Genomic DNA, 15,432 nt, shown 5'->3' on the forward strand with positions numbered 1-15,432 from the left:
TGATGGGAGAACATAGAGATAGAGAGAGAGAGGGGGGGGGGGGGAGGGAGGGAAGATAGGAGAGCGTAGGCGGGCGGTAGAGAGTAAAGTGAGCGTAGTGAAGATTGATGGGAGAAGAGGGTAGGGCGGAGAAGAAGATTTTGGCCCGTTACAGTTATTAAACTTCTAGAGAAGCTAAATCTAATATAATTGCCGGTTATGGCGGCTTACGATAGAACACTTTTCGAAAACATGACCATTTGTTCAGATATTAACAAGGGGGAATCAAGGGAACTTGACTGGAAGTAAGCAAATCTGGGTAGTATGTACAAAAAAGATGTGTAAAAGCCATGCGAATTGGTTAAAAGGACTTTGAGAGAACGCTTCAAAATCAGGGGATCTTGATCGCAGGCAAAAGTACAAGACCCCTGGACATGTGATCATAGTATAAACCGAAGAAGCTTCACATGCAAAGCCCCAGGCAAAATCACTGCCATCTAAGCCAAGTCATCAGACTAACAAGATATTTTGGTAATGCAAGGCATAAGCCTACTCGCTGAATAATCCACCAACTGGAAGCAGTAGTTCGACTTCCATTTCTATACAAACCGCAATGTGAAAGGGGAGAGAGAGTGTTGAGTGGCGGTGCTAAAAAAGTGCGAAATTCGAGACTGAGGGGGGAAATTGCCTTTAAATCTTTTTCGACAGGTCTTTGTCATCAAATCATGCTAGAAGCATCGGTTTCCTTTGCCATGGCTAGCTTCATTTCACCCTCGTGTTGGAAGTTGTGGATAACCATGCGGAGATACTCGTAGGTGAGCATTGTCGTCATGGCAGCCGGAACGGCCCGGAAAAGGTTGACCCCAATCCCGGAATAGAACGCACGCCAACCTTCTTCCTTCAAGATAGTTTGGCACGTGCGGATCATTCCGGAGTAACGGGGGCGAAGGAGCATCCCGTCCGAGGAAGATGCCAGGGGTCGGCCACGATCATGGGGGTGTTTCAAGCCACCACGGAAGGCAATTTCTTCGTGTGATGGGGCTGGTGCTGTGCGCTGCTGGGTTTGCAGTCGGGTTCGTAGAACCTCGTGGGGATAGGTGATAGTGCTTGCACAGACCTTACTAAGGAACGTAGCAAGCGAGATACCCACCCAGTGGGAACTCCCAGAATCTGGATGCTCTCCAATGCCGTATCCGGTGAAGCACATCTTCAGATATTCGTAAAGGGGAAATTGAATGGCCACGTGAGTGAGCCCTAAAAGGGCGGGTGTCAGGCCAGAATAAAATGAGCGAATACCCTCGATTTGGTACATCTTGCGGGCGGCATCGAATGTACCAGAGTACTGCCACGGGGCTCGTGCGCCCTCATGGTTCTGCTTGAGACTTTGCGACATGAGCCTTGTCTTGATGACCCAGATGGGATTCGTCGCGATCGTCGAACAGGCACCAGCGGTAATAGAAGCATATCCGCGGGATAACCACCAACTGTCTGTAGCGGAAGTTAGTGTGATATATATACAGGAATTCTCAGACGCAAAACCAACCTGTTTGTTCGTAGAAGTATTCGCGGGTTCGGTCATAAACAGCCAGGTAAACCGCCCATGTTGGAAGATATCCCATAAGCATTGGACCCAGTCCCTGGTAGAGACCACGAATTCCATCTTCTCGTAAAATCACTCTGCCGGTGCCAAACATGCCCTTGTATAGCGTTTTTGTTCCCATGGTTGGCCCGCTCCGTCGGGCAAAGCCACCTTGGGCCTGTAACTTGGTTTTGATAACATCGAGGGGGCAGGTTACGATCCCAGACGCCACGCCTGCGGCACCGCCGCAAAAGGGCGCGACCCAAAAACTTGGAAAACGAGTGGACAAAATCTCCAAGCGGTCGATGAGCTCGGACTTTGACGATGTACCGGCGGCACGCACGTGGGAAGCGGGCGTGACAGCGCTATCTGCATGAGAGCTGTGCGACTGCTCGGGGGAATTGCTGGCAGCTCCAGAGCTGCTTCTGTCGTCGGGGAGCATCGTAGGAGGTTGACAGGCGCTCACACTTGTCTATCCGTCTTGATCACCGAGGGCTCCCGGACTCGAGCATATCGGTGCTCGATCCGGAACCCAAAAGCCCGTTGATACTCGTTGTGAAAGGGGGTTCAGAGAAGCGTTCAGGGTGTTGAAGATGATGTGATCAAGGGTAGGTGGTTTGAAAGAAGACGGTTTTCTGGTGCCGATGATTACCGAACAGTTCTGGATGCGATACCCTATGATGTCGGAGCACGGACTCGGCCGGGGTGAGGGGTGTAAGGTTTTCTTGCCGCTGCTGGGGGATCTGACAATTAAGAAATCGCCAGCCCATGAGAACCCCAAGAAAAGATAAGCGGAAGAGTGTATGAGTGAGAAAGAGATAGGGTTCAAGATAATGACATGGGAAATTGAGTGGTGCGAGGTGGAGTCACTGATTGGCATTCTTCTCCGCGGGAGCCTGAGGCAGTGACGCATCAAAGTCACATGACCAAATATCACATGATCTTAATGTTTGCCTCAGGTGTCATAAATGCCCTTTACAGATTAGCGCCCTCCAGCTTCCGTTTTGCACAACCTCCATCGGGTCATCTCGTGTTCAACCGGACCGCCCTTTCTACCCTCCCATCATTCCCCAGAGCCTTTGGATACCCGGCGTTCAAGATGTCTGCCCCTTCTTTTGCCAAATACGTTGTGAAGCGCCCATGGCTCCACCGCTGGATTCAGCCCGTGGCCAACTGGTACACTGATGCCGCCGGCTACAGAAAGCTCGGACTGAAGTAATTATCGCCCCCTTCACGCCAATTCCTTTCCCCGCGGAGCAATTGAGGACAACCGGGAAAACCAGCACCTTACACAATCTCGCATCCCGTCGCACCCTGTCGCTAGCAGTGTCAATGGCGTCCTATCCCAATCGCCACATCCCGGTTGTGCTGAGATCGCTCGCGGAAACTCTTGGTCCATTGCCATTGCTAACATGTCCCCAGGTTCGACGACCTGCGCCCTGAAGAGAGCCCGGTTATGCAGCAGGCCCTCCGTCGTTTGCCTGCTAAGGAGGCTTACGACCGTATCTTCCGTATCCGCCGCGCATTCCAGGTTTGTCCAGACCCCCTGCCGCAACTTCGACTATCCACCCGCTAATTGCAGCAATTTCAGTGCTCCATCTCCCACACACTCCTCCCCAAGGCTGAGCAGACCAAGCCCGAAGACGTGAGTCCTTCTTGTCCGAATTTCAATATCCCCGCAATCCGACTTCGTATTGGCCAATCCCGTTGCAAGGATTTGTCACATATGACTCGAGACCCTTAAACCTCCTCAACCAAACAAATACTAATAAAATGGACCCTTTAGGACAAGCCATACTTGGATCACATCATTCGCGAGATTGAGAAGGAGAACAAGGAACGTGAGGACCTCGACAACCTCGTCGTCCGCAAGTAAATGCGGCCCCGGCCATCACTTCTGCCTGTCCTCCGACCCGATGACGAAACGCCGGTGAACTACAAGAGCCATGGGGTTTGTTTTATTTGATAGACATTCAATTTTTGCGATGGATATGGACCAGCTGTAGATGTTGGCTCCTGGATAATCCTATGTGTACTGATACTGTACAAATCGATCTTCTCTGTTCTGCCTTAATGCTCGCAATTACGCTGCAGCCCAAGTTGCGCCTGATGCGCTTATCCAGTAGTCAAATGCTGATGGTCAGCGAAAGGATGATGTTGGATGTGTTCATGGAAGTACTATGGCGTCAAATAATACTTCTGAGCTTGATATGATTCAAATGAGTCGACATACACTCCGACCCGAGTCTAGCCTCCAAAATAGGCATACATTCGAGCCGCCTCTAACGCGCTCTTGATGATAGATGGTCTACCCTCTACTCTCATTGTGAAATCGTTCTTCAAATGCTGGCAATGCGTTGGCGCCACGGAGTGGAACGACGGTGTCTGCATTCCGAACTACTACTAGTCAAGGTGCCCATGAACATATTTGAAATTGTGCTGGCATAATGAGAAATCCATGTTTCCTTCTGTTTCTATCGTTTATATCCAGTAGAGAGATATTCGGCCTATAGTCCAGTTGAAGAGCATCACCCAGTAAGAACAGCCACATCAACATCCTCAATCCGCCACATGTACCACATAAATAGGCTTCTATAAGGTGCGAACTTGGCAGCCAATTCTATCATGTCTTTTTCCGCCATATACTTGAACTTACCACCACCCTTGCCTTTCAACTTACTTACATCTCGACCCACGAATGCCGCACATCCCCGTCTTCAGGATGTCAGCCATGTACTTCAATAAAGATGATCTATAAGATGATATAAAACTTACTGCACCCCCAGATCCCCGGTCGAAAAGACATCGGTTCGCTTCAGCGCAAAAACCGCAAACATCTCCACAGACCACTTCCCCAGCCCGCGCACAGCTATCAACTTCTCAACAAGTTCCTCATCACTAGCCCTCGCCAACATTGTCGCACTGAGTTCCCCATTCGCAAACTTCTCAGCCAGACCCTGTATGTACTCCGCTTTGCGCTGAGAAAGCCCCGCTGTCCGCAATGTCGCAATATCGCATTTTGCAACATCCTCTGGCAAAGGAAAAGACGAACGCTTGCCATCAGCATGGTCGATCTGAAACAGCGCTAGGAATTTATTGCGGATGGACTTCGCTGCGGCGCCGGAGACTTGTTGTCCAATGATACTGCTCGTCAGGCTGTTGAAGGGGTCGATTTTCTCCGCAAGGCCCTCAGGCGAGAATAGTGGGCATGGATTCTTTTCTATGACAGTTGAAAGACGGGGGTCTGCGGCGATTAGATGCGCGACTGCTTGTTCGAGCAGGGTGCCTGTTGTAGCGGCTGGGCGGGGGAGTCCTGTCTTTGAAGGCGAGGCATCTTCTGCGTGGGATGGGTAAGCCGAGACAGAGGAGCCATGGGGTGTAAGGAGAGTTGCGTTTGTTCGGTGGGGGTCGACTGGGCGGTCGAGAGGGGGTGGTGTGTGAAGTCTGCTGTTCGCGGGGGGGTTAGTAGCGGGATTATGGGCTGGGTTTTGTGTCGAGTCGTTGATGGATGGCGGTTCTGGGGACCAGTATGAGCTTCCGGACTTTGTGGGTGCCGCGACAGTTGCTTTTGAAGCTGCTTTCTTGGTTGTGGAAGCCTTGCGCGGCTTGTTGACTGCATTGTTGTGCACCCTGGTCATTTTAGGTGGAGAGCTCTGCGCTGGCGCTTTGATTGTTGGGATGGCGCCCAATCGGGCTGAACGCCTGAGTGACATGGTCAATTCAATATTATATTATTGAATTGGGATTGTAGGTTTCTCTGTAAAGAGTCAAATCTCACGGAGGAATCTCGAGTTCGAAGGACGGACCCCGGATTCTAGGCTCCCGCATGCCAAGCAAAAGAGCCCCATTGCGGGCTCTGTCCGACTCAAAACTCCCAGTCGCATTTATAAACTAAACAGCAAGTCCAACACAGTCTTATAAATATGAACCAAATCCCTCTTGTTCTACCTCGCAAAGAGTATGATATCTTCCTAGTCGTTCCAAACTGCGAAGAACAAGAAGAAGTGACGCTTTAGTGATTAGACCATCAGATAACCTTCTCTTCTATTAGCTTCTCTCGGATCTCCTTCTCCATCTACTACCCTCGAGCCTTTAGGTGTATTTGTTTGGCAGACAGACATACCTAGCCCTGTAACATACGAGCGTTCCCCACTTCAATATACATCTTCCTCTAGATGTCTCCATATGTGTAGAGTATGTATGCAGATATATTTTGTGTGAGATTGAATAAGACAGGTCACACAGCAGGTTTGTATCCGCTTTTGGATGCCTACATATTGGGCTCCGGTGGTTCACCGAATTTAGAGAGCTCATTTGTTCCTGAGGTTGCACAGTTGTTTAAAGGGGACGATCCTATCAAGTTTTGGTTTCCGATGCAATTGTCATGACTCGATTAGCAAGTCTTCAACTTATTATGTCGATCAGGCTTGACCGCTGGGGCCACACATGGTGGCAATACATGTGTATTATCAACGAGTGTGCTAATATAAGAAGGGCAGCGATTATGGTACATGACTTTTGTCACATATATTCTTAAAATCATAGTTGATTACAAACTTGCATGATGACATTGATAGTGAAACATTCCCCTATATCCTTGAATATCTCCAGCTCTCTGGTGGAATTTAATCAGGTACAAGAGATTTCATTTATATTTGGATTCTTTTCCATCTTCCTCTACCACACTCGGCACCAAGTCCCGATTTATTACCGAAAATTCCACAAAAAGAAGATATTCCTCTACGTGCACCTCCTAACGGGCCTGACGGAGGCATTCCGATACCGATTCTTCGTATTTCAAGGAAATCCAAACCCCTTGCCGACTTTTGTGGATGTTCTGTCTTGCTTCGTCTGGTCTTGGTCAAGCTTGGAACTTGTGAAGACTCTCCGCCGAGGAGATCCCCGAACCACTCGACCCTTTTATCAGACTGGAGCCTTACTGCGCCCAACGGTCTCGATTATTGCTTACTACTTTGGCATATCCAGTCTCTACAGATTGTCCATCAGCGTGCTGGATAGCTTAATCTATGCCCGATTGGGGATCTTCATTTCATCTACACTGGATTCAGCAAATCTCTTTCTCCTAGCGCCATTTACGCAGTCTCTATTCCACTAGCTGCAACTCTGAGTGTTCATGAAGGTAGAGTTCCTGGAGCATCGCTGGCCTTTGTTCTTGCGGTGGCCTTCGTTATGAAAGTGAATGAGTGGGTGACACATCAATCGTGCTATTTAATAAAGTGTGTGGAAACAGCTCAAACACCTTAATAAAATCGTGTCTGACATCCTTGGTAGATCAAAATCATGGTCAACCGGCTTAACAACTTTCAAAATACTCATTTATACATTGGTGAAACTTGGGTTTGTTGAATTGGAGGAACTGAGAGAATTAGTCAAGGTCAATGAATTAGAGAAGCCAGTGGATGATGAATATGTATCAGCACAGTTCAGTTGATTATGCTATGTATCGGGATTCATTGGAGAACCACTGTATAGTCCTGGATGTTGAAGGATAGAGGAATCGGGCGATGGCGAAAGGTCAATGAGTTGCTGATCAACCTCTTCAACAGTTTAATACATGGGCATATTTGATAACATGATTGGGCATGTTCAAAGGAGCTCAAATTACAAGGCCTGGAATCCATTCCTTCCATTGTCGCAGCCACACCCTCATCAATTGATCATCCACAGGGCCTAGAGCGCGTAATTGTTCGGAATCCCTTCGAGAATTTTGGTGGTCCAACGTCGGCTTTGGAGAATTCTGTTGTTTGGCGAGCATACGGAAGAAATCTAAAAGACTCGCAGCGGGAAGACCGGTGAGATCGGTATCCTCACTTGCAACCAGTTGCTCCAGAGCTTGTACCCATTCATTCAGAGGAACGATGCTGGCATCGCATGCCTTTGCAACTGTGGCAGCCAGTGCTTTCCAGTCTGTTGTCTGTCGGTTAATGATGTGATATATCGTCAGATCGGGCGTCGCCTTTTCACGTCGACTCTGTACAATCTCCGTCATTATCCGAGCGGCGATATCCTATGTGCATGTTAGAGCTCGTTGACTTCTATGAGGCTTTGGAGTTAAAAGAGCTGACGTACAATCGGCAACCAGTTCACTTGAAATGGACCCAAGCTATTGGGAAGTTTTTGCATTGTTTTTGAGGACCGCACAAGAGCAGGGACCCAATCACGTACATTCCACATTCCTGCATCGGGATTGGAAGGGCCACCTAGTTGCCCAACACGGTGTATGGCGATTCGTGATCCTTTTCGGTGGGAAGAAATGCCGCAGAGGGCCTCGCCCACGAATTTGGACTCTCCGTATCCCTGCTGAAGAGCCGCTGACATTTCCTGCAGCGATTCTGAAATGAATGAATGCGGTTTCACCGACTTACCAAGGATAGTTGAGACGGAAGAGACAAAATGGAAATCTGCATCGCGAGACGAATGCTCAATGAGGGTCAGTAGTCGCCGTACTCCGATGATCTGAGGCTCGAAGTTGGCGATTGGTTGATTGAAGTTCACAGGCCATGCATTATGAATTAACACGTCAATGTTTTTCTCGAGGAAGTTGTACTTATCGAGTGTCAATCCTAAATTTTCTTCATGGAGACTGCTGAGCCAGAATTGAACACGGGATGTCTCTGTTAACCAAGCGCTACATAACTTCTTCTTTTCAAAGCTTGCCACCTGTCGCTCTGCCGCATCCGATGATCGATTCAGACAATAAATCTGATGAACTGTTGGATCTTGCAACAGTGAGCCCAAGAGAAAGCTGCCCAGCTCTCCAGTGGACCCGGTCAATGCCACCGTCAATCCACCGGCGCCAAGGAACTGCGCTTGCTGCCAGATCAACTTTGTTAAACTGGCTTCTCTTGACCAAAATGGAGTCTTTTCGGTTGTAGTCTCGGGATCGCGGCCATGTATGTGCTTGTACAGAGTATGGGTCACTCGTGAGATAGTAGCCAGATCGTAGATCATAGCGCTGGTCCAAGCTATTGGCTTCTGAACCTGGGGTAGTTTTTGCTCGGCACTTTGCAGGATTTGAGTAAGTCTGACTACCTGAAGCGAGTCGATTCCCAGTGTTGCAAGGTCATCCTCTAAATCGATGATATCACAAGCCATAATTCCCGCTACCTGTTCTTGGACCCATTGCTGTATCTCAGGCAGACTCAGCCCTGGCACCTCTTTCGCCTTTTTAGCAGGGCGCGCCACGACAAATTTGGAGCTATAAAGCCCATCCAGAACTGCGTCATAGGTTTTTGCAATAACCCGTCGGCGCAATGTTCCCTTCGGTGATAGCGAAAAGGGCTTGTCGCGAGAAGCAAAGGTAATGTGACTTTCAAAGATCTTCCCATGACCTGGCAATAGGGCATTTGCCTGCTCAATTAAAGGTAAAAGTGTCTTCTTCAGCCAGTCAGGTGTCCAGTTAGAGGGCAACTTCTCCCAGTCAGGCTCAATCAGCAAAGATGATTGGAAACGATCTTTGCCAAATACAGCCGCGAATTTGACCAGGTGATGAGATTCCACTAGTTTTTCGGCTTCAATGGGGTTGAATTTCTCTCCATTACTCAAGACAATTATATCATCGCCTCGGCCTTCATAGCGCCACAGCCCAGGCTTGGAGGGATGGGGTCGAAAGAGATCACCAGTTCGATATTCCGCGAGATGTGGATGCGTGTGGAAGATTGGATGATGTCGACGTGTGTTTGGCCGTTCCAAAATCAACTCTCGCAGCCCGTCACCGACTTCTTCCATGCGCAAGTCGTACTCCGGAATCCACTCCAGATAGCCCCAATCTGCGGGGTCTTCGCAGAGCAATGTGGGTGTATAGCCGGTCTCGCTACTTCCAATGATACTTTGCACTCTGAAGATCGACGACAATTTATCCCCAGTGGCCTGTGCCATGGGTGCACCAGCAAAATTGACGGCTGAAAGCTTTTTCAAGGCTCCTAATCCTTCTTCTGAGGCAGCGAGTGTTTCAAGATTGTAAGGCGTAAAAAGGCCCCAGGTAGGATGATAATCCTGATTCATTATGTGAGCAAACAGACTCGGAGTTAATGGGCGGTCTGGAGCAAATAAAAATGGAGTCTCAAAAAAAAGACATTCGGTGATGGAAAGAATCCCCATCACATGGAACATTGGGTTGTTGAAGAAGCGCAGTTCGCCTTGGCGGTAGAGGTACATCTGGCCAATCTGCCGTCCAGGAGGTACAGGAAACGACCGCAGGTTATCAAAAAAAGCGTAATACCCATGTGTCAACCTCACAGGCTTTGGGTTTCCTGTGGTACCAGAGCTGTGGATGATAGTGATAGTTACATCCTCCACATCGGCATAGTGCACGTCGTGAGGGTAGTGGGGAACTGGGTCCGATGCGAACACCTTCCACATGGGGTCGATATTCCATCGTTCAAGTGGAAGATCAGAACAAGCAGTTACCAGCTCGTCAAGTACTCGTCGTAACTGCGCCTTTTCGCTTCCATCGACAAGTATGGTGCACTTGGTGGCCTCTAAAAGAGATCGCTGAGCCTGTTGGGAATTTCTCGTCGAAAGCAACAAAGACTGGCATTTTGGTCAGAAGATGCATTTCAAATTCCAGTTGAGGAGATATTACTGCATGGCCAGTCTTCATACATGCCAATATGAACGCTGCGTATCTCAGATCATTTGTTCCAATGTATGCCAGGACCTTCGGATTTCTCTGTCCATCCAGCTTCTGGTCGATCCACCAAGCCAGCCGATCCACTGCTTGGGCAAATTGCTGAAAACTAATATGGCGCCATTCGTACTTGTCATCCTGAGACACGGGATGGATGCACCAGAGGGAGTCAGGGCTCTTCTGCGCTAGGTCATCCAGAACCTGAGTGAGAACTCGGCCTTCGGCTGCTGTCGAACCCATGCTGCTGACTGGATAAAAAGAAGCAAGTATTGGGTAAAGATATACGCATAGGTTACCTGGTCAAGAGGCAACACAGCTATTTGCGTTCCCGTGAGCAAGTAGGAATGCAGAATAGACTAATGATTTATATAGACGAGCTCACATGTGCAGTGAAGGTGGTGGTGTATAGAGACTTGATTGTAAATGATGTGACAATTTCTTGCATTGGCGCCTATACACAGTATCTGGCCACATAAGCTGCGTACTTTTCATCACACGCTAAAATTGATCACTGGAGTCACCGTAAAATAACTGTCATTAACGGTATGCAATAGGATGATATGTGTTGTGTGGTTGGCGCCGTGGCGTATTTGGTTATTTCAAAACGGACTGACTAGCTATGCAAGTACTAATTTCGTCGCTTATATGGGCAGATAGTATAGAGTCACCTGGATCTTATCGAATTGGAAGCGTACAAATCCCTATACTTTTTATTTTACTGAAATTACGAATTTTGCAAGAACGCAGGTCCGTGATCACACCGGCACCACGTTCTTGGAGTACATCTCCCAGGCTTGCTGCATTCCAAAACTTGGCGTCACCTTGAAGTGCGTGTGTAACATTTTTCCTGGGCTAGATGCATAAAGTCGTATCCAACGCAGATCAACACCGCAAATGGCCATACTATCTGTACGAACGGTACCTCGTCTGACCTCTCTCGTACTCTCTCGCATGAAGAATTCAAGATCATATATCAATAATTGATCAAATATCGAGCAAGTACATGTAGATTTGACCCTCCATAACTTTTACTGTTTTGCCTCCCAACAATCTAAGGCAAATTTTCCGGAGATGGCCGGGGAGATCTTGATCAACTGCGTGATTGAGTAATATCTAGTAGTACCTTCAAGATGTGATTGGTGTGATCGATCTCGATCACCCCGAATCGAGATAAAGTATGGTGATATCTGCGCCCGTGTCACACAAGTGGGGTTGACTCGTCTGCAAGCAAGTCGTCACCGCCAGCGAGTCTGACTACTCGGCGGACCGGATTGGTAGTGAGATGGTGGCGCCATCTGTAAATCAGACAGCTATCTGGCCCTGGAAATTGAGGCTGAGGATTCCTCAAATCTGGTCGAGAGACGAGCGGGGAATGAAAAAAGCCGTCATATCGAGAGAGGAAAGCTGGCACTGGCGCGCTAGAAGCTGAACAGTCCACTCCGTCTTTTTCCGAATGGATAGATCAGAAATGCCGGGATGAAAAACCCCACTGTGATACCAATAGATACTTCCACCATGCCAAACCCAAGATCCGCGGTATAAAGCTGATACGATTCCACCGAGTACACCGTGTAGCTGGTATGATAGATTGCACTGGATGTATTATTTCGCGTCTCATCAGCAGATTTGATACCAATGATAAGAGGTCCCGATGCTGCTAGACCAGACGGCACCAGGAGAAAAATCCCTGGTAAGATAGAAGTCGCCGCATGGCTATGCCACACACGACTGTAGAGCTGCCCATTACGCCGATGTTGAAAGCACCGACGGTGTTGGCGACTTGAGAGCTCGTACCGATGCGTTGCGTCACGAAATAAGTGACAATGTAGCCAGCTTCTGCGATAAACAACATGACTGGTGCTTGTTTCCATCGGCCTTGGTTGACGACTAATTAACATAACACAAATGCTGCCACGAATGGAAACCGCTGAGCATAGTCATTGCCCCATATCCCTGTACTCGGGCAGATAATTGCGGAGGTCGCACCGGGATCAATTAGTCCGTATATTGTAGTTCCCACGGTGATTCCGTAGCCGAGGAAAAGCGAGTAGATGATAGCATAGACCATGCGGATTTAATTAGCCACAAGCTGATGTGATTGAAGTTCTAGGCTACTGCTGAGAACAGTGTAACCCGGTAGAATCGGCGCAACGGATGACTGGGCAACTGCGGAGAAACAGAACAGATATTCGCGGTTCCCATCGGATTTGGTATACTCGATACTCCCTAAGCCGCGTTAGATGAAGGAGGTGAGAGCTGAGGCGATTACCTCGAAGACATTGGAGTACAGCACTAATCGTGGGGCAATAACATGCTGCAGAATCCCAAGAAGAGCGCCGTTAAAGAAGATTATTGGCATGTCGATAGGTCTTGCGTAAAATGCAAAAGGACCGACCATAGCTGAGGCGATCCCATAGACCACCACGATAATCCACTTATTATACCTAGCCTTACTGTTCGTGATTCTCTGCAGCTCACTGGTGGCCTCGTCAACACCCATGACGTCGTGCACCACATTTTTGTAGACATCATGAGTATCGGCTAGAAGCCCCAAGTTAATACCTTGCGCCACTCGCACCAGCTTCACCTCCGTCGTGCGGGTGGTGGGATCATCAAAGGACATAATCATACATCCCGGCACATAAAGAAATTGAAATTCCATTTTATTGGAGTATATGGGGTCGGATCAGCTGACCCCCTCCGTTTGTCAGCGCTTGCATGTCTTTAGCTAGATCTCTCTCTCTCTCTCTCTCTCTCTTTCTCTTTCTCTCCTCCATACCTCTTGGAATACAGATCTTGTCCCTTTCTTCTGTTTCCACGCTACTATGTAGCCCTTTCTTCCCCTGGACAGCAGATCAGCTGCCGACACATTCCAAGAACAGAAGCGGTCATCTGCATGTGCTCTTCTAGTCGATGCATCGGAGCACCAAAGATCATGAAAGCCTTGCAGAGCTGAATGATATACTTTTGGCGGGAAAGAATATCGGCAATGTGAACTGTGATGCGAATTTCGTCTTCTAATCGGATGCGGCGGTCCGCTTTCTCGCTTTTCGATTTGGGAGTAACATCGAGTCTCTCTTTGAAAATTGCGGAACTTGTTTCGCCCGGGCTGATACCATCATGCATCGTATCTGTTGGTGTACCTCGTTGCTTTCCAAGCCATATTGCTTTTTGCCTCCAAGGGATCACTTTACTTGGCGTCCTCGCTCCAATGGGAGTATTGGGTGGTCGGACTGATGGAAGTTCGTCGCTTTGTGAATGCGTAATTTGTGGCGCATCCAGACCTCCGTAAAGCTTGAGCAAATTGGCAAGGACTCCTCCCTCACTTTCACGACGCTGCACTCCAAATTTCATCGCCTGTTCTGACTGTTGACCAGCAGCTTGCTGGTCAGGCTGGTCGTACACTATATCCCGCACCAGCTGATGGGCCTCAAGAACGAGCTGGGATATTCCAGTCTCAGGATCGCCTGAAACCGACGCATGGCGATTTGCTGCTGCGCTCTCGACATTACAGGTCGAGGATGGAGGAAGCAATCGAGGTACCAAGGCCTTGCCTTTTTGTAAGATAGAGTATCTAGATTTCTTCTCTGACTCTGGCAAAGCTTCTCCAAATCCGGGCTCCAGCTCAGATGATTTTTCAAAATAATCCGGGTTCTCTTAGCCCTGTGAGCTCTCGCTGGGAGGAGGTTGGTCACTCGGCGGAGTTGTACTCATGGCGGTGTTCTCTCCCGCTAAATTTCCATGCTCATATCTCGAATTCGAGCCAAAATTTCTCTGGTGTAGATGCGATGGTGACTGATCTCGCGGACTTCTCTTCTGCCTCGGCATATCCGGCTGTTCGTCATGACGGTTCGCAAGCTCTGAATTTGGGGTTGCGACATCCCGATGACTGATGTGTGAGCTCTGGCTCTCCCAACCGATAGGTCTGGTAGGGTCCATAGGTCTGAAATCGTCCGGAATCGAAAAGTTCCCCCGATTAGCTGCCTCAGATGGCCTTCAATTGTGTGGCAGGGCACTTCCAAATGATGTGATGCATATGCTCAGATCATGTTGACGGTGAATACTTTCTCGAAATCAGAGACAGGAGGAGCCATATATCTGTGGTACCTTGGTACGGTGAACTCTGGCGAGCTGAATAGAGTTTGAATGCCATCTTCAGATATTTATCAGTGTTTCGCGAAGGGCACATTCTCCACTGCTCTACTAATAAGTCGGACAATATATGCCAATGTAGACACATAATATTTGAATGGTCCCAGTTCTTAGGCTATCAATGCATGCCATATTCCCTTGGGAGAAATTTATGAGCATCACAAAACCTTGAAGCCTATAGGGAAGAAGAGCCAGATAAATCTTGGTCTTGGGTGGAATTGGGATATATGGGAAAGGAGAAGAGGGGAAAGAGAAGAGAAGCTTCTATTCTTCTACTCTACTCTATACCGTATTAAATCCTCTTATACTGATGCCAGAAATTCATGTTTTATTCCTGTTCGATATGAGCGGTTCAAGGTTCATTGACGCTGACCACAAAAATGGTCTAGACTAGAAAACATGAGTAATGTACGGAGTATTCAGCATAATTTAAATTTCGCCGGAAACTCCGATCAGTTGATCGGGCGCTCACGGCATGCTCGGACTTTGTGTTATCATTGAATTTGCCGAATTTAAGCTATCTCCGAACTTCATGGATGTCACGGATCATATTGAAGTTAGACCCCAAGATACTTTGGTAGTGACGAAGGATGTTCAATTGATGCGATCGAAACCAACGGAACATTAACAATTAAATCATAGGTTTATCTTTACCCTGAACGTGATACCCACCATTTGATATCGTTGGTGTTCAATTGGCCGAGGCATGTTCCATCGGGAAACAAGAAGTTCCAAGTGTCCCACCGCGGACAACGTTAATGGCTCACCGTCCAAACTCGCCACTGCCCCTCAGGACTGTGATATCACCACAGTGGATTATCACTGGAGATCACTGGAGAAACGACCATCTACTTCTCAGTTCCAGGGTAACAGGGGGTTTGATAGAATGTTGTTTGTAGAGACTAGAATGCCTCTCCAGTGAAAGCTTAGTCAACTCCGATGTCCGGCGCTTCGGGGAAGCTTAGAATTCCCCATTAGGACTAGCGCGACGCTGAATAAGAATCAGATTATTTAGCAATGAATTCATCATTCTCCTCTTTGCCATATCAGATCTGATTTCGCCATCTACTCA

General features: G+C 48.3%; 5 protein-coding genes across 5 annotated transcripts; 1 reads left to right on the plus strand and 4 right to left on the minus strand.

The window, feature by feature from the left end:
- Positions 1–697: 697 nt before the first annotated feature.
- Positions 698–2,000, minus strand: N7520_010604 (uncharacterized protein; the record flags this gene model as incomplete). The annotated part of the gene is made up of 2 exons (XM_057144537.1): positions 698–1,467; positions 1,523–2,000. The coding sequence occupies 2 exons, from the start codon at positions 1,998–2,000 to the stop codon at positions 698–700; spliced, it is 1,248 nt and encodes a 415-aa protein (XP_056990291.1).
- A 657-nt stretch (positions 2,001–2,657) lies between these two features.
- N7520_010605 (ubiquinol--cytochrome-c reductase subunit 7) lies at positions 2,658–3,434 on the plus strand (the record flags this gene model as incomplete). Its single annotated transcript, XM_057144538.1, has 4 exons — positions 2,658–2,773; positions 2,981–3,089; positions 3,150–3,203; positions 3,345–3,434. 4 exons carry the CDS (start codon positions 2,658–2,660, stop codon positions 3,432–3,434), a joined length of 369 nt encoding a protein of 122 aa, XP_056990292.1.
- A 652-nt stretch (positions 3,435–4,086) lies between these two features.
- Positions 4,087–5,271, minus strand: alkA (DNA-3-methyladenine glycosylase II; the record flags this gene model as incomplete). The annotated part of the gene is made up of 2 exons (XM_057144539.1): positions 4,087–4,273; positions 4,334–5,271. The coding sequence occupies 2 exons, from the start codon at positions 5,269–5,271 to the stop codon at positions 4,087–4,089; spliced, it is 1,125 nt and encodes a 374-aa protein (XP_056990293.1).
- A 1,904-nt stretch (positions 5,272–7,175) lies between these two features.
- N7520_010607 (NRPS-like enzyme) lies at positions 7,176–10,448 on the minus strand (the record flags this gene model as incomplete). Its single annotated transcript, XM_057144540.1, has 3 exons — positions 7,176–7,586; positions 7,649–10,002; positions 10,184–10,448. 3 exons carry the CDS (start codon positions 10,446–10,448, stop codon positions 7,176–7,178), a joined length of 3,030 nt encoding a protein of 1,009 aa, XP_056990294.1.
- Positions 10,449–12,444: 1,996 nt separating this feature from the next.
- On the minus strand, positions 12,445–14,147 carry N7520_010608 (DUF1212 domain membrane protein; the record flags this gene model as incomplete). Its single annotated transcript, XM_057144541.1, has 3 exons — positions 12,445–12,749; positions 13,136–13,762; positions 13,919–14,147. 3 exons carry the CDS (start codon positions 14,145–14,147, stop codon positions 12,445–12,447), a joined length of 1,161 nt encoding a protein of 386 aa, XP_056990295.1.
- Positions 14,148–15,432: the final 1,285 nt, after the last annotated feature.

This window comes from Penicillium odoratum, assembly GCF_028828045.1.
Source record: "Penicillium odoratum strain IBT 22623 chromosome Unknown utg000008l_segment0_segment0, whole genome shotgun sequence".
In the NCBI taxonomy this organism is placed as follows: domain Eukaryota; kingdom Fungi; phylum Ascomycota; class Eurotiomycetes; order Eurotiales; family Aspergillaceae; genus Penicillium; species Penicillium odoratum.